General features: G+C 43.5%; 1 protein-coding gene across 3 annotated transcripts in view; it reads right to left on the bottom strand.

Annotated features, from left to right (window-relative positions):
* The window catches only part of LOC148502647 (ras GTPase-activating protein 4-like), a 203,912-nt gene that overhangs the window by 68,249 nt on the left and 116,548 nt on the right, over positions 1–19,115 (bottom strand). For all 3 annotated transcript variants that reach the window (XM_088449512.1, XM_088449513.1, XM_088449514.1), the window contains one exon: positions 10,922–11,053. In XM_088449512.1, the coding sequence (XP_088305638.1) occupies positions 10,922–11,053 (132 nt within the window). The remainder of the gene's footprint in view (positions 1–10,921; positions 11,054–19,115) is intronic.

The following is a 19,115-nucleotide window of genomic DNA, read 5'->3' as shown; positions in this document are numbered from 1 at the left end:
ATTAGAGGCACTGCTGTGTTATAATGTGTATATGGGGCACTACTGTGGCATAATGTGTATAACGGCACTGCTGTGGTATAATGTGTATAAGGGGCACTACTGTGCAGAGTCGGCTCCAGGGAGAGCCGCACCCTGTGCAGGACGGGACTTATGCGCCCGATACCTGTGTGCAGCCGAAATTGGGGTGTTGCCTAATTATCATAGGTCACGCTCCCTAAATGATGTTTAATTGGGGGCATGCCCGTATATCATGCCTCCCATTAATGCCAGGCTGGGGGCTAGCTCAGTACTACGTCATTAGCTGGGCTGCACTCAGCCCTCTTCCTGCACTGAATGGATGCTGTGCGCACAGCTGCGGCGGTGGAGGTGCCCAACCGCCTGCGGGACACTTCGTCTCGTGGGAGGAACAGCGGGGCAGTGCCCGAAAAAAAGAACTGTCCCGCTGAAATCGGGAATGCCTGGGAGGGGTGCGCCCTTAATGTGGTGGCGTCCCTGTTCGACCGCACTGGTCGGACATGCCTCGTACCGGCCCTGCTACTGTGGCATAATGTGTATAACGGCTCTACTGAGTGGCAGAAGATGAATTGTGAGTGCTACTGTGTGGCATAAAGTGAACAAGGGGCACTACTGAGCTCCATAGCATACACCTGCTCCGGACGCCATGACTCCACACTACGCCTTTGTGAACTAGTAATGTGTAGATGTTCAGCCCTGCTTGACAGGAAAATGACTAAGGCCCTGATTCAGACCCGGACGCAAGTGGGCGTACATACGTTCGGAGCACATAAAAAAATATTTAAATTCAAGCACTCGCTCGTATTTTCGAACGCAGATAAAAAACCGCCCCAAACTCAACAGACCCCTCCTCTAACTAACGAGCGTGCCAAATAGCGAGCGTACATCCCCGAAATGGCTTGAAGGGAACGCACGCACAAGTACAAACCGGAAGTGGGCCTGTCAGATTCCGATTACCTGCTCGTTTATTCTGCCTACCTCCCTCAATCGTATCCTGACAATCAATGTATCAATTAGCTTAATTTTTATTTTTTTTTCAACACAATGCAATAAACTTTAATCTTGTCCGTGTTTGTGTTTACCCGCAGAATACGTACGGCTTAAACATTCGCTTTTATTGGTCAAAATACATGTTAGCCCCAATTAAACAATTGTTCTATTTGTTAGGATCCCCGCATATTTTCCGGGGTTCATTACTTTATTTAAATTTGCTTACGCATGTCACTGCATCAAGCCTATCATAACTCTCAAGAGATTTCTGGCCCTGTCGAACACATGACTCATACACTAAGCAATAGAATTGGTCCTGTTAATTTCCAAAATACATTAGCCAATGAAATGTTTTTTTGGTGCTTTATTAAAATTAATTTTTAAAAAATACACCATTGCCATCATGAGAGCCGCCGCATTCACCAGGCGCGAGCTGCTGGTGCTCACGGAGGTGATGGACAGGCGGATCACCAAGCAGCCTCCACCCATCACAAATCAAAGAAAGCGTTCCGCATATGCGGAGGTACGTCGCCGCCTGCGCTCCTTTGGCTCACGCCGACATATCGGCCAGCTGGAGCGCAGGTGGTCGGACCTGCACCGGCGGACGCCCCGCTTGCTGGCATGCTTTCGCATGCAGATCGCGGAAAGTAAGTTTTATGGACTGTGGTTTTCATGTTTATCTTGTGTGCCCTAACTGCGTGTGCATGTTTTCATGTCTGTCCTATTTATTCATTGTACTCATATCTGCATGTGCATGTTTTCATGTCTGTCCTATTTATTCATTGTACTCATATCTGCATGTGCATGTTTTCATGTCTGTCCTATTTATTCATTGTACTCATATCTGCATGGCCATGTTTTCCTATTTGTGTTGTCTTAAATTTTTTTTTTTTTTTGATTCATGTTGAAACTAACCACAATTTTCTTAACATCTTTTAGGGGCACAGCAAAGACTACAGCATCATCGGCAGACAAGACGCCGGTCACGGCCCCTCTCGCCAACCCCCAATTCCTCAATTACCCCCTCCTCCCCAGACCCTGTGGCCGAGATTTCGGGGCTACTTCCCCTCCAGCCCAATTCCCCCTCTCCTCCAACTGCCCCTCCTCCAAATACCCCCTCCCAGGATTCAGCCAACACCCTGCCCCTAGGTTTGGGGAATGGAGCCACCTCCAAGGTGGTCGATGGAGTTGCTTCTCGCTCTGGCGTTTTGGTGAACGGTATGTTTTTTTTTTGGCACCACAAACTGTTTGTATGTAATCATGTGTCGTCCCCTTTTTTGTGGGCTTTTTGTCGCCTTTTTGTTTTTTTTGGGGTTGTCTTTACCTGTTCCTGCTGATTTCACCATACACATATCACACCTGTGGGCATTTTTTTTGGGTTTTGGGCCCTTGTATTTTTGGCCAACAACATTTTGGGGTGCTGGGTTTTATCCGTGTACTGATGGTTTTTTTCACAAGCTTTTAAGTTTTGGTTTGCTTGTTTTTTGTTGTTTTTGAATGTGGCTTCATTATTGATGTATTAATCCACAAACTTTTGTCACCCACAGAGGAACAGAGGCGTCGGGCTGAAATATGTCAGTGTGTGGCCCGTATGTGGGAGCAAGTCACCGGGCTGCTGCAGGGCCTTGACCATCTGGCGGTCCTCCTTAGGAATTAGTATTTTTTTTTTATTTTTGAAAATTTATTTAAAAATAAATCAGTTTTAATTAAAGCTCTGTCTCATGCGTTTTTTGTAAATCAAAGATTCTTTACACTGACATATGTAGACTCTTCAAGCAAGGATTGCCAATTATTCTCACTAAAGATTGTGTGTTGTATTTTGAAGGCAAACAGGCACAAGAAACACCTACCAGTACCAATGTCATTTTCCTTTTTTGGGGTGGGCAACATAATAGTTTACAACATTTTACAGGTTCCTATTTGGTGTGCAAGCTGCTTAGGCCGATCTTACGAAGCCAATTGATTGTACAGGATTCCTTGGTGTGTTGGTTTGTACCCCGAAAACATATTACATTTTAGCTCAACTTGCTTCATTACTGGGTTACCCCTTATGCAAATGTAACGTTTGTGAGCCTGGTTACACTTGCTTCTAACGTGCCCAAAAAGGAACCAAATTACACTCTCAAAAAATGTATTCACAACATAAAGCAAAAAACAAAGTGGTCACTCACAAACAAAACACACAGTGATAATCAGAAATACACCACATACCAAAAACAGGAAACAAACACACAACAAATCAAGAACTGGTTGACGAAGGTCCATGCCCACATGATTCCACAAATATGGCGTTGCAATATGGGTTACATAATATATTACACAAGTTTCCACATAAAGGTTTTTGAAGGGTAGCAAGAAGTAGTCATCGTGGGAGTGCCAAAGATTATGCAAACAAACAGAAGATGGGGACAAAATTAATTAAAAAAAAGATGAACGCAAACAAATCGTAACACATTGGGTATAAACACTGTTGTTTGGTCAATAATTACCTAAAAAATCTGGCCACCACATCATCGCGTATGGCCCCCCCACATACTGACCTCCGACCAACCTCGGGGGGGCCATCCTCAGGTAAGGCATCCTCTGGCTGCATTGGGACACCACTCCTTATGGCGATGTTGTGAAATATCCCACACAGGACCACAATTTTCGAAACCATATCCGGCAAATACATGAGCTCGCCACCAGAGCGGTGGAGGAATCTGAATCAGCCTTTTAAAAGGCCGATACAGCGCTCCACCACTTGCCTGGTGGCTGTAAGTGCGGTATTAAACTCACTTTGTGGGCCTGGTGTGGGAGCCAAATAAGGAATGAGCAGCCAGGGCATGCAAGGGTAGCCACTGTCTCCTGTGAAAAAGAATAGACAACATCAGGATCACTGTGTATCAAGCTTAACATTGTTATGTACTAAAGGTCTCCACTTACCCAGAAGCCACGCATCACCAGCTTGTAGGTTGGTTAATTTGTGCCATATCCCTGATTGCCGGATGACGAAGGAGTCATGTGCACTTCCTGGTAATTTTGCATTCAGGGACAGGATCTGGAGGGAGGCATCACATACCACCATTACATTCAGGGAGTGATAGTGTTTACGGTTGCGAAATATGGCCTCCAGCCGTGCTGGAGGCTGAAGTGGTATGTGAGTACCATCCACAACCCCTATGATGTGTGGGAAGCCAGCTATTTGGTAAAAATTGGCCTTGGCCACACTAAGGGCACCCATATCCAAAGGCATTTTAATAAAATGATGGAGGTGCTTGAAAAGTGTCTCCATCACTGCCCCCAGGATCCTGGAAAAGGAGGATTGTGAGATGCCCGCCACTATTCCCACCGTTGTTTGAAACGATCCTGAGGCACAGAAATGTAACACCGCCATAAATAGCGTAAGTGGTGGTATTGCTGTAGGACTGTCAATTTGCCGCTCAAGATCACTCTCTATTAATGAGAGAGTGTCTATGATGATTTTGGGAGGAAGACGGTAGCGTCTTAAAACCTCATCATCGAGCATTCCAAAAAGGGTGACACGTGTTCGAAATATCTGGGGCCTTGCACGCCTACGATGCCTACGCCTGGGACGAGATTGAGGTTTGTCAGCTTCCGGGAGCATGGCCAGAACAATCCGACCCAGATCAACCTGAAATGGCAAGATTTGAATGTAAGGCTTTTTACCCACCCCAAAATAATATTAAAACAACTTAGCTTGATGATACCAGCCATTGCTGCTTACATGCCGGGGTATTGTCATGATACGTCCAAACTGTAAATATTCCCAAATTTAAAAAAAATCTGTTTAGTCTGTGCATTTATGTTTGTAAATTTGGTGCAAGACAAAACATAAAATAGGCGAAACACACATTTGGCCAACGAGCAAAACGACATTGCACACAGTACGTCAAATTGGGTTCAAATGTAAGCCAAAAATGCTAAAGGGAAAACAAAAACAAATTTACATGATGAATAAGCATTTAAAAATGCGCTAATTAGTTCGCCAATACAAGTCACTATACAAACAGATAAAAATGCGCTAATTAGTTCGCAAATACAAGTCACTATACAAACAGATAAAAATGCGCTAATTAGTTTGCAAATACAAGTCACTATATAAACAGATAAAAATGCGCTAATTAGTTCGCAAATACAAGTTAAAAAATGGACTTACCAAGAGCTAATATATAAGATTCCCGATCAAAAGGTCTTTGGGGCCGAAACAAATAAATACCTAACAGAGAGGAAATTAGGAAAAAAAAACTTTAGAAAAATATGAAAAAGAAGGAGACACAAATTGAACCAAAGTTAGACTTCCCAAACTTACCAAATCAAGAAACGAGGCCAAAAAAAACACCAACAAAAAAGTGTCCGGAAAATAAAAACGCAACTATAGCAAACAAAATAAACTCCCAAAAACGCCAAATCCAAAATCAGCAAACAAGAAACTCCGACCAAGGTAACCTCCAACAATCCAAAAACGCCACCTTGACTCGAGACACACCAAGCCATAAATAGTGTTTATTTTCCCGCACAAATTAAGGAGGGATCATAGGAACGCACAATCAATGATGCGGCCGCAAAATAAGGACGCATGTATAAATACGTCACGAAACACAATTAAAATTCTGGTGTATTTCTTGTTTGGAGCTCAGACATGGCTACAGACCAGGGAAACAATGGCCAACAGTCAGGCGGTAAGTATTTCATGCATTTTGTCTCAATGATTAATTTGAAACATAATATTGGGCAAGTTGTGAAGTAGAAAATTCTGCATATTTACACAAATAGGTGAGGAGGATGACATGGAAGAGGCTGCTGGGCCCAGTATTCCGGGCAAAGCTGCCAAAAAGAAAAGGCAGCCACAATTCACAAGAAAGGAGATGGAGGTTTTGATACAGAAGTGTGTGGACATCCTGCCACAGGCAGACAGGAATATGAGTACAAGCCAGAAGTGGAGAATGTGGGAAGAGGTAGCCGTTGCTGTCAATAGGGTGGGTGATTATGTCCGTCTAGCCCGGGATGTCAAACGGCGGTAAGTAAACACTTGACCCCCCTAAAAACAAACCCCATTTTAAACAAAAGGATAATGGTTCCAATTTTATCCCACAGATGGGGCGACTTCAAATATCGCCTAAAGCAAAAACTGGCGGACAGGGCTAGGCATGCAAGGGGGACAGGTGGGGGTCCCACCCCTGTGTCATTGGAGTTGAACGATTTAGAAGAGCTGGCTCAGGGGTGTTTGCAGCCTGTGGAGGTGTTTGGCGTGTCCAACATGGATACGGACATGCCAGACTTTGCGGCTCCTCATGTTGTCCCAGGTAAATATTGTGATGTCACCAACTCTGAAATGTTATTGTGCCAATATGTAGATTATAATGTGAGTCTTTTCTCATTTTTCAACAGAGACACAGGTGGATGAGTCTGCTCCAGAGGGGAGCCTTGGCCGCAGAATTTCTACTGGCTCCGCAGGGGAGGAACCAGTACATCCGGCTGAGGACCCTGCAGAAGCCAGTCCAGGGCAATCCCCCTCGCAGGCAGTGGCCCTCCTCACAGAACTCAATTTCAAATCGGATTTCCATACGGAGATTCTGCAGAGGATGGACGCCAGTCTGATACGGGTGGCTGAGGCCCTGGAGCAAAATGCGGCGGCCAACGTGACCATTGGTCAGGCCCTGGCGGAAAATACCAGGGCCAACATCCGCATCGCCAGCACATGGTGGAGCCGACCTCCCTTCCTGCCGGAACATCAGGATCCTCCACCTCTGGCACAACATCAGCCAATCCTCCAAATGTGCCTAGCCCTGTGCCTAGTCTAGAGGCCACAACATCTGCCTCTGGACAGGCCAGCCCGATGACATCCCGGACCCGGTCTGGCGCCCTCCCTCCCCCAGCCAAACGGGTGAAAAAAATACGGTGACAGCAATGGCTACTTTTCCCACACTCCTTCTGTGCTTGGCTCATATTCCTTTCTGGTCAAAACTTCCCTCTCCTTTCTTGTGAATTGTTTTTAATTTTGTGTTTTACGTTTCCTCAAACTTTTCTGTTGGCCCAATTATTGTAACTTTGGGAATGAAAAAAACTGTAAAAAAACTTTTTCTACAATCTGTTTTTTATTTTAGTTTTTGTTTGAGCAATAAAATTAAAAAAAAAGTCTGAAATTGTATTCTCACATTATTGTCAAAATGGGTTACATTTAATCCTGGGCCAAAAGGCAAAAACGTGCAAAAACAACATTTTACATGAGTTAACAAAAAGGGCTCTTTAAGGAACGTTTAAAAATTTACATAACGATGCAAATTCACCAGGCCCAAAGAAAAATGAAAAAACAAAAAAAATATGATGACATTATTGTTACAATAGGCCCAAACCAACAAATTGAGGCCAAAATAAACCCCACAAAATGTACGCAAATTGATTGTGTAATCCTGACATTAGCAGCTATGATTTCCACCTGCGTACGCTTTGTGCTAACCCAAAAAACTGCTTTCAAAACACATACCAAGCCGGTTTTCAATCCAACACTAATTGCTGTTCTGACCACCCGCGATTAATCGCTGCAACATCGTGGAGTGCCGGGACGGAGGAGAAGGCCATCGCCAATGTGGTCGAGTAATCCAGACCCTAAGCTGTGCGAGCATTTTGAAGGGAAAGAGGATCATCCAGTGACGTATGAGTCGGTCCGAACACATTTTACGTTCGCATCTGCTAATGTATGTACGCCCCAAAAACGCCTCGCCACGCCTGCGTTTTTCCATCTCCACCCCCGTCAACACCCAAAAACGCCCTGTTCTGTCAATCACATTGGACATGTCACTTCCTGTACGCTATTGTACGAACGAGTCAAAATAAGCTTGCAATCTGCCGTACGCACATGCGCAGTGTTACATCGACGCATGCGCGGTTAGTCAACATCGGAACGCAATGAGCGTACTGCTGTTAACGAACGGCTCTGAATGAGGGCCTAAATGTATACCATACTGGATCTTGAAACAATATAATTTCTGATAAGTAAGCTTTCTTGGGTGCTGTGGCATATGCTCAACAAGAAGATGGTGTGCCTTTATGAGGACTGTGGTGTGTGCTGTTCATAACACAAGTGCGGTGTGTACTGCCCCTAACTGGAGTCAGTGTGGTGTGTACTGTCCATAAAACAAGTGTGGTGAACTGGAGTGTGGTGGAGTGTGGTGTGTGCTCTCCTTAATAGGAGTGAGGTATGTTTCTGAGTCTTTTATTTAGTGCATAAATTCCTCAAAGCACAAAGCAGGAGTCTCTCTCAACTACTACAATGCCTGCTAAATCTCATTTACATTGCATACAGTATGGCTATAACTGACACTACAGGAGATTACTGCAAGAAGTTAAGGAGACACAATAAATGTAATATGGTATGTCAGTGACAATACCAGTGCCTTTTAAAGCCTGCTAAACAGGATAAATAGCACAACTTTAGGTATTTCTGATTCATTAAAGAGAGAGAGTACACCAATATTTTATATATATTCTGTGAACTAATGAGCTGACTAACTCTTCCTAGGGGCACCCTGTTCCTCTATGCTTTTGTGGGGCTGGATGATGCACAGTGCAGCCTCAAACAAAGCTTTAATGAACATACAGTATGCCGGCCCCATAAATACGCAGAACTTTCAGAACACGCCACCTAAGTAGTGGACGGGAATGGCTGCCCTCTATACCAATTGTTACTATGAGGCTACAGAAAAGCTATGTTCTGCCCCTGGGTATACGTGTAATATGCCGGCGGACGGGTTCCCGGTAACCGATATACCGACACCGGAATCCCGAAGCCCGGCATAATGCCGACGTCGCGATATCCAGAAGAGGGTCAGGATACTGACGTCGGCATCCCAACCCCCACCATCCCGAAGGTAAGAAGACAGGTAAGTATGATACTTAGCACGGGAATGGGGGGGGTTAGGTTTAGGCACCCCTGGGGGGAGATTAGGGTTAGGCACCCCCCCGGGGAGGGTTAGGCTCAGGGGAGGTGGGGTTAGGGTTAAGCACCATTGGGGGGAGGTTAGGGTTAGGCATCCCCCGGGGAGGGTTAGGTTTAGGGTGTGGGAAGGTGGGGGTTAGGGTTACGCACCACCGGTGGGAGGTTAGGGAAATGCACGTCCCGGGGAGGTTAGGGATAGACACCACCAAGGGAGGGTTAGGGGGAAGGAGAGGGGAAGGGTTAGGGTACTTACCGCCCCTGTTGAAACCCTGGACGATCGGGCTTCCGGCGTCGGTATTTGAACCTATCATACCGATTCCCTGCCCCTGTATTAGGACATTGCACTAAAGAGATGAGCAGACTACAGCTGTCTGCAGTGGAGTGTGGAGGTAATGCTTCACTATGTACTGTAACACAGCTGCAGTAAAAAGCTTAAAACTAAAAAATATATTTTAACTCCATGGTTCATATCTGAAAACTTAACATTTTGGGGCTTTATGGTCCTGTAAGATTGGTATTTAGCTCATTATTGCAAAGCTTTATGTATGGTCTCACATGTTCATAAGAGTTAATACACAGAATACTGTTACAATATTGACGAAGAACCAGCTTACATCCAAGGGAGGGAAGAAAATAGCACCATTACTGACTCTAAATATGATTTCATTTTCTACAGCTATTACAAGAATATGAAACAACTAACTCTTTGCTGCTAATGTACAAAAGCAGGAAGAAAGTACTGTGACATTCACTGGCTGATAAATCTCATTCCCAATTGTGATCATTTTAATTTCACTTGGTGTGCTCCACTGAGCTCATTCTGCTCCACAGATAGGCAATTATGTCACATGCCTCCCCCACTCTAGCTTTACAATTGCTGGGAGTGATGAGCTGTATTTATGTTGTTATATTCCAATATAGAATGATCATGAATAAGATACAAATACTTTACTGACAGACTACGCCAAACTTCATATAGAGGCAGAGTTTTATGTCCATTTCTGGATGTATCCTGTATTTTGGGTGTTATAGAGACACGCTGTACTATGCACTTGTCTCTGCAATATAAACATGTCATCCTCCCTTCCAATCATCCTCCTGTATCACAGACTTTCTTTCCTCCCTTGACAGTAAATGGAACAAGTCATTTTTGCTAATATATATATATACATAAAAGCATAACATACCTGATCTATCCCATGACTAACATCTATGTTTTACATAGTGGCAACAAATAAGATATTGTGAACATTGGGCCCGATTCAGAGATGCACGCAATGGCGATTTTTTTAACGCAAAATGAAGATTTTTCTGGTAATGCATATGCATCAAAGTCACACTGCGCACACACAGCGATTGTCTTGCACTTCTGCACACACAAAGAACCCATTTGCAAAGGGAGTGACAGGTAGTCAGCGTTTTGGGGAGATAATGGGGGGTGGTTAGAAAAACCCAGGCGTGTCTGACTGTTTAAACACCGTTACATGTGCATGTATAGATCAGCCATTGTGATCACATACTCACCATGAGAGCTCTCTGCGTGTCAGGAGAGCCGCTGTATTTGAGACAGGTCAGACCTCCCGCAAGGGCTGCATGGCTGTTCAATGTGCATCGATGTTACAGATATTTACTCTGGTACACAACGTCGGACGCAGATGAGTAGGCAGCGGTGGGTGCTCTGGTAAGCTTTGGAACTACTAGCATATTTTCGCAGCTGCGATCCATGTGAAATCGCAGCTGTGATAGCATTAGCGTCCATCTCTGAATCAGACCCATTATCTGCACTCAGAGGGGCAGATTTAATTAGACTAGAAAATGCCATATAAATATGATTTATCAGTATATTTTTTTAATTTAAGTGACTGTGATTCAGAAACATGTACGGACCAAGATATCCTATACTTTATAATACAGTATATGCGATACAAACAATCTTTGAACATAAGTTGCTTATCACTATTATATTAATTATCTTACCTTTCCTAGGAAGTCGTTTTTACTGACAAGATCCCAGTCCCAAACTTCAATTGTTAACTTTTCAGCAAAAGTTTCATCCAGATCAAACTCAAACATTTCATTCCATCGGGGATAACAAGACTTTTTCACTACCTGTTAAAATAAATATCTTCTATTGACTGAAAATTGTCTAAAATAAGAAGCTTGTGTCAGTGTTACATCAGTACACTGCAAAAGTAATTTTAAATAATTTATCTTATGCTACTGTGTTTGCTTAACACATTCATAGGTACAAGGCAACATCCCATTGTTTGAACTGCCCCAACAAAATCAATTTGCACCTGCTTTTGGTTCAATGCAGATTCATAATAACTGCACTTCAGTCTTGCCTACTAAAATACTGCTGCTTTTCCTTGCATTCATCATGAGGGTTGTATAACTATCTTTATTACATGTTTACATTTTTGGTGTTTTTGAATATTTATATTGCATTGGTCCCTCTAATGAATGTCTCTATCTAATGTCTCATTAGTCTATTCTCTTTTTTAAAAGGTGCCACAGATTCCATATTGCCAGACAGTCATCTTGTAGGAATGGTAAACATTAATACAATATATATATTTATATATTAATACTGATGTGTCCCCATACACATAGCCACAATACGCCATGCAGAGCGAGACAGCTGGCGTGTGTGAGCCACCATGTCCCCTGCGACTCTGCTTACGTTGAGTGTCTTTCCATCCAAAGATGCAATGCGATGCAACTAAGATGCACCAAGAGACTGCACTGATTAATTTCATATGCAAAACCTGTATATCTCTATGAGACTGAGTCTGTAAACGAAGCATAACGGAACAAGCCGTGGAAAGAAAGCCGTAGCCGTTTCATTGAAGTACTTCGTATACAGATTCAAACTCAGTCGCACACAGATATAGAAGTATCGCATATCGAATTAATCAGTGCAGTCTCCTGGTGCATCCTATTTGCATCATATTGTGGCTACACCCTTTCCATCTTACCTCCCTCCATTGTTGTTCTGAATTTACGTTATCTTAATTGCCTTTGTCCTACTTCTTGTCTGCTTTCTTACTCTTTAACAACCATTTTCATGCCTTAGGGGCGCATTCCTCACCTCTCCCCTCTCACTCTCACCAACCTTCAGCAACCCTGGACCGTCCGCCCATCCCTCTCCCTGCCTCGAACACTACCCCTGGCCCTTGTGTAAACAGTTACTCACTTTCAGTTCTCACATCTTCTTTTTCGCTTCTATCCCCAATATGCCTCTTCTCTTCCTTTCCCTTGCTCATCCTATGCCAGAGCCGTAACTAGGGTAGTGCGACCAGTGCCATGGCACAGGGCACCACAGGGCAGGGGGCGCTGCTTGGGCCTGTCAATTTTCCTGTTTATTATCATTCTCACTTGTAGCTTCCTCTTTTTCTTATCCCCAGCATCTCCTGGCCTCCCCTATCTCTTCCCTGACCCTTCCCCATGAGGCCAAGGCGCTTTTGCAGGTGCACTATCTTATGTCCCTATTTAAAAAATGGGGGGGGGGTGCCAATGCTCTCTCTGGCACAGGACACCAAAAAGTCTAGTTACGGCGCTGTCCTATGCCACTGTAATGCTCTGCACTCCCACTCCCAGCATCTGCTCTGTCCACTCCTCTGTTGTCCCACTCACTGTATATTACACTGGTACTTCCCAAACTACTTCCCCTATTAGACACCATTGTCTTTCGCTATGTCTCGTCCACATTCTAAATATCATCTCCTTGCTCTATCAATCTCTTATAGTCTCTACCATCACCAGCTTCCTTGTGTCAAGCTTCAAATACCTCATGTCCCCTCAATCCTCCAACCCCAGACGTCTCTTCTCCCATGTCCCTAGATTGTGCTACTCTCTTTGCTGCTAAAGTTGTTGATATAATTGGTCCTATACTTTAGAAATTTAAAAAAAATTATTAATCGATTCTGCATTTTTTTCCCCGTTTTTAACAATTCTCCAAACCATCAATAAGTGCCCATACATTGCGGATATGTACCAGCGATTTGCAGACCATTTTCACCAAAGTACGTATCTTTTGATTATGAAAAGCTAAACATTTTACGAATAATGGCTGATCTGTACCAGACACTAGCAATCTACAGCCCTGATTTGTCGTCAAAATCCAACATGCTGGGCAACCTGATTCACAGATTCTGATCACTGTTTTGTCGGAATCTGCAATTGGTGAACACCACGATTTTTTTAGACAATCATCTGCAAAACGCAGAATTGCCCCAATAGATTGCTGATGTATAGACCTCTTTAAGTCAGGTCATTTCCTCCTTTGATCCACCTACACCACCCCTTCTTGTAATGCTGGACAACCTACCCTTTCGTCTTTCTCTTTTGCCACTGGCGATGAAGTCCGTCCACTCCTCTCACCATCCTCTTGATCTAACTGCCCATTCCCTCTCTCCTCCTCCATTCTCTCTTTCAATACTTGCTGCTATCTCTCCCACCTCTTTAAACTCTCTCTTTTCACTGGTACTGTCCAATTTCCTTCAAACATGCCCTCATCTTCCCTGTTCTTAAGGAACAATGTTTCCCTCTTACACTATTGCCCCATCTCTCTTCTCCAATTTGCCTCCACACTCTTTGTGGCATATTTACTAAAAGTCTATTTTAATTAGTTTAAATTTGATGAAATCAATTAAAATTGATCAATATTGATGTTGTGTTTCTAGGGCTAATTCACACAGTACTTTTTAAGTATTAGCAAATGTGTGATTTAGCCCCAGAAACACATTAATGTTGGTAGATTTTAATTGATTTTAAATCTATTAATATCGATTAAAATCGACCTTTAGTAAATATACTCCTTAGAGCGGCTTGTCTTTCACTATCTTTTCCACCTTTCTTTCCTCTTACTCCCTCTTTGACCCACTTCAATCTGGATTCTGCTTCCTTCATTCTGTCAAAACTGCCCTTGCCAAGTTCACCACTGACCTTCTCACCGCTAAATCTAAGGGTCACTATTTCATTTTCAGCTGCCTTCCATTGTCAACTGACTTAAAAAATGTTGATGCTAATTTCACTATTTTTGTCACTAACACTATACTCTCTCCTGTCCCGCAAGTTTGCTGTCTGGGTGTCATCCTTGACTACTTTCTCTATCCTTCACCCCTCACATTCTTGCTACCCCTAAATCCTGTCACTTTCATCATCACAATATCTCCAGGATCAAATCCCTTCCTGACCCTGGAAGCTACTAAATCCTTTTATTCTTGACCTTGTCATCTCCAACCTTGACTACTGTAAACTCTTACTCTTTAATTCAGCCTATTTTCCATCTTTCCTTAATAAATTTGGGCACAATGTTCATGCCCCCCTCCTTCTTGTTGTCCAACACTCTATTATTGCAATCTCTTTACTGGCTGCTCTGTTCCATTACAAAGTCCAGATGATGCTCCTCACCCTTACCGTCAAAGCACTGAATCACTTCTCCCACTCCTACATCTCCTATCTCATCTCATTCCACACTCCCTCTCGCTCTCTCTATTCTTCCTCTATTTGTCACCTTGCCTCATTGCTGATTACCTACTCCCACTCCTGCATCCAATACTTCTTTCGTGCTGCTCCTCTCTCTGGAACTCACTTCCCAATCATATTAGAGTTACCAGCTTGCAGGCATTCAAACGTGTCCTGAAAGCACACCTGTTTACAAGTTCACCTCCAAATTAACCCCCAATGCTTTAGACTGTAAGAGCTCACAAGCATGGCACCCCACCCACTTGGTTATCTCCATGCACTTTCTTGGTCTCCTGTCTGCCCCCACATACAAATATATGCAGTGACTTTAATCCTATCTATCTACATTTCCCTGGCACAAGGTCACCAATTGCTTATGTTATATCATTTTCTTGTTTGGTTTTTGCCCCTGTAATGTCTGTTTAACGCCATTTATAATTTATTCTGTATTGTTATTTATCCTATTGTTATTCTTGCACGGTGCTAAGTTGTTGCGGCTGAAATTGCTGGGCTGTTTTCCATTTGAAGACCATAAAAATACATTTCAAGGCACATTTTGACCTGTATAAGGTGAGCTGTTACATTGGAGAGGATTTTGCCTTTGTTGAAAGTCTAATACGAATAATACATTGTTAAACTTTTTTATTGAAGAAGTTTTAGAGATAGATTACAGCACTTGGTGGCCTTCTTGTTATGTTGTAGTGCAGCATTTCCACTCCAGTTCTCTGGGACCCCTAACAGTGCATGTTTTACAGATCTCCTAGTTGGTGCACAGGTGTAATCATTACTAACTGACACATTTTAAAAGATCCACAGGTGGTGCTAATTATTTCACTTGTGATACTGAGAAGACTCAGGATGCTTTACTGTTGGCATGACACAGGACTGATGTTAGTGCTCACCTTTCCTTCTCCGGACAAGTGTTTTTCCAGATGCCCCAAACAATCTGAAAGGGGATTCATCAGAGAAAATAACTTTACCCCAGTCCTCAGCAGTCCAATCCCTGTACCTTTTGCACAATATCAGTCTGTCCCTGATGTTTTTCCTGGAGAGAAGTGGTTTATTTGCTGCCCTTCTTGACACCAGGCCATCCTCCAAAGTCTTCGTCCTGTGTCATGCCAACAATAAAGCATCCTGAGACCATTCATGTGTGGGGTTGATTCTCAGCCGAGGGAGTGGGATCACTCACAATTTTGCCTAAGAACACAGCCATGAATAAAGAATGGTACCAAAAGATCGTCTAAGAGCAACTTCTCCCAACCATCCAAGAACAGTTTGGTGATGAACAATGCCTTTTCCAGCATGATTGGGCACCTTGCCATAAGGTAATAGTGATAACTAAGTGGCTCGGGAAACAAAACATCTAAATTTTGAGTCCATGGCCAGGAAACTCCCCAGACCTTAATCCCATTGAGAACTTGTGGTCAATCCTCAAGAGGCGGGTGGAAAAACAAAAACCCACAAATTCTGACAAACTCCAAGCATTGAGTAGGCAAGAATGGGTGGCCAACAGTCAGTATGTGGCCCAGAATTTGATTGACAGCATGCCAGGGAGAATTGCAGAGGTCTTAAAAAAGAAGGGTCAACACTGCAAATATTGACTATTTGCATAAACTTAATGTAATTGTCAGTAAAAGCCTTTGACACTTATGAAATGCTTGTAATTTTACTTCAGTATACCATAGTAACATCCAACAAACAGGTCTAAAAACACTGAAGCAGCAAACTTTGTGAAAATGAATACTTGTGTCAGTCTCAAAACTTTTGGCCTTGGCTGTATAGGAGGTGTTTTATGTCAGAGGTAGTAACAGATTTGGGGGTATATTTACTAAAGGTCGATTTTCATCTATTGGAAATTGATCTAAATTGATCAACATCAATGTTGTTGTGTTTCTGGAGCTTAATGATACATTTACTAACATTTAAAAATAAAAACAAATCAAAAATTGTCTGTTAGTAAATGTGTGATTTAACCCCAGAAACACAACATCAATGTTGATCAATTTTGACCAATTTGAAATAGATTAAAATTGAGCAGGAGCAGTAAAGCACTTGGGAGGGGAAGCAATCGGGAAGCCGACTGCCTAAATACCGGCAGCCGGCTTCCCGACTGTCTTATCCCGGCATGGGTGAAATGCCGGGCGTCTATATGTAGACGCCCGCATTTCCCCGACGCCGGGAGACCGGCGCCCGACATCACGATCATAGTGATGCCGGGCGCCACGAGCGGACAGCCGCGGGGGAGAGGGTTAGGTTTAGGGCTCCGGGGGGGACTTAGGGTTAGGCACCCCCCCGGGAGGGTTAGGCTAGGGGGAGGGAGGGTTAGGGTTAGGCACTCCCGGGGGGGACTTAGGGTTAGGCACCCCCCAGAGGACTTAGGTTTAGGCAGCGGGGAAGGGGGTGGTTAGGGTTAGGCACTTAGAGGGGGGATTAGGGTTAGGCACTTGGGGGGGAAGTTAGGGTTAGGCACCCCTAAGGAGGGTTAGGGTTAGGGGGGTTAGGTTAGGTTAGTGTATACTTACCTATCCACGATCGGGATTTCCAGTGCTGTCGGGCTTCTGCTGCTTCTAACTCTGCTCCTGTCGGCCTGCCGCTGACGGGAATCGAACCACCGGCCATGCGGCCGGCGGTATATCATACCCATTCCCTTGGGAGAATTACATTAATAGCATTAATTTGCTGTTAATCCTTCAGCTAATGTTGCCATTTTGCTCCCACGGCCATTCCATGCATTGCCAAATGTTAGACATTGCTTCATTATCAGCTATTGAGGGCTTGTCCATTCACTGAGTGCTGATTAGTTAACAGTGCATACATACTTTATGGAAATTTACTCATTGCCTATTTTAGCATTGCTAATGTGGCTTTTGTTGCTATTTGTTCATTACCGACCTTGTGGAAAATGGGTATGGGCGCCCACCCATCGATGGTTGAACACAATGGGGTCTCCCAACAACATTCCACTAATCCTTTAGGAATATACTTTGAAGAATTTAATGGTATTTAATATGATGATTATATTAAGCGGCTTGATCTAGCCCTCTATGTGTGTTAGGAATAGCAGCTTGAATAGGGACAAATAGATTGCAGGTGTTGTCCAGACTAAACAATGCAAGTGATTGGTGGGCTTTCCCTTAAATATGACACATTCCTGCTAATAGACATCCTTCTTAAGAAATTCTCTGATGAGAAAGAAATGTATTAAGGGTGTCCCTGGTATCAAGTCGCAAAACCTGATTCACCAATGATCCTATGGAGAATGGTGTGGACCATTACGAGGTGTCCGTGCACACCCGACGGTCACTTGGCTCAGTGAATTCTGCCGCACTGACAGGAGCTGCGGAGTTTGAATTGCTTGGCTTGAGCGCCTCCGACGAGCTCCGCTTACCACACGACCAGTACCTGTCTTGAGCAGCTAGTCGCTCTGACGAGCCAGCCCTCACAAGTCAGCTGCTACACTACTTCCAGCTAAGACGGACCAGCCACTTCACATTCATTTACGGATCCCCGCTTCAACATCATACGGGGAAAACGGAACTTGACTATCAGGTGAGCTGTCATTCGTTCACCATTCCTACATTGAGACAATAAGTGGGCTACTAAAGGACATACAAATCTTGGCCACCTTATTTGTTACATATCGCCCATGCAGGAATATGCCATGCTGATTGGTCCAACTGAATTTGTATATGCGGAGATCTGTGTGGATCAGTTACCACACTGACTTTTTATATATATATTCAGGTATCTGGACTATTAAAGGATTTGCCTTACACTGGTAATTTATGAACATTGCTCAGTTACGGAAAAGACACATTTTCCACACACATAGGATACTTTGTTTCTTGTTGTGTGAACTAATGGACACACAGTAACACTGTTTGCAAACAGAGCACACGGCTGGTGCTTTTTATTTCAGCAGGTTTTATAGGTGTCAGTTTAGGATATTCATCCTTGTATGTGCAGATCTACTGTATTGTATTGTCTTTGTATTAACAGTGCTGTCATCCTATATGTTCATTTTATATGCTAATTTTTAATACATTTGACCATTGAATTAATTAAAATATTTTTGAGATTATCTGAATTGTGTGTCTTTTTGGTCTGGGACAGACACTGTGGTGCTATAGATCATTTATCCATCATTACCGACCTTGTTTATCTTTAATAACCCTTGTCTGCCATCTGCCTGGAACCTTGCTGCTGTCCATCCTGAACACCGTCGTCTGTGACCCAACCATCCTTGATTGCAGCCTGTCCTGAGCCTTGCCTGTGATCTAAGTATTCTTTTGTTGTGCTTTATGTGTACCTTTGGCATATAGATCTGGGAAAACCTAATTTAAGGAATGTTCTAGATAAATAATGATAAATAGAATCTTATTGATTGCTATGGGAAACACTTACACGTCTTTTTAGAAGATTTGATAAGTCTCCCCTGTAGAGCTTAGTCTCATATATATCATTGTCTGCACCTATTCAGACTTATGCCTATACTACCATATATAAAAAGATCTTGGGGCATCTGAGTGCCAGTGAGCATATGACGCTCTATGTGAATGGGCTGTTACAGATGAAGACCAGATGTGAGTTCTAAAGATTTTCTGGTGAGTTGGAGGCAAGCATTATACCCTACTTTCCATGGTCCCCTCCTTTACTGAATATGACCTGGCTATGCTCTGTCAGCCAGGAAAGGACATATGTC

This window comes from Taudactylus pleione, unplaced genomic scaffold (genome assembly GCF_031769625.1).
Source record: "Taudactylus pleione unplaced genomic scaffold, aTauple2 ptg000487l, whole genome shotgun sequence".
NCBI classification, from domain to species: Eukaryota; Metazoa; Chordata; class Amphibia; order Anura; family Myobatrachidae; genus Taudactylus; species Taudactylus pleione.
The sequence above is the reverse complement of the archived record's forward strand: the minus strand, read 5'-3'. Positions and strand labels throughout refer to the sequence as shown.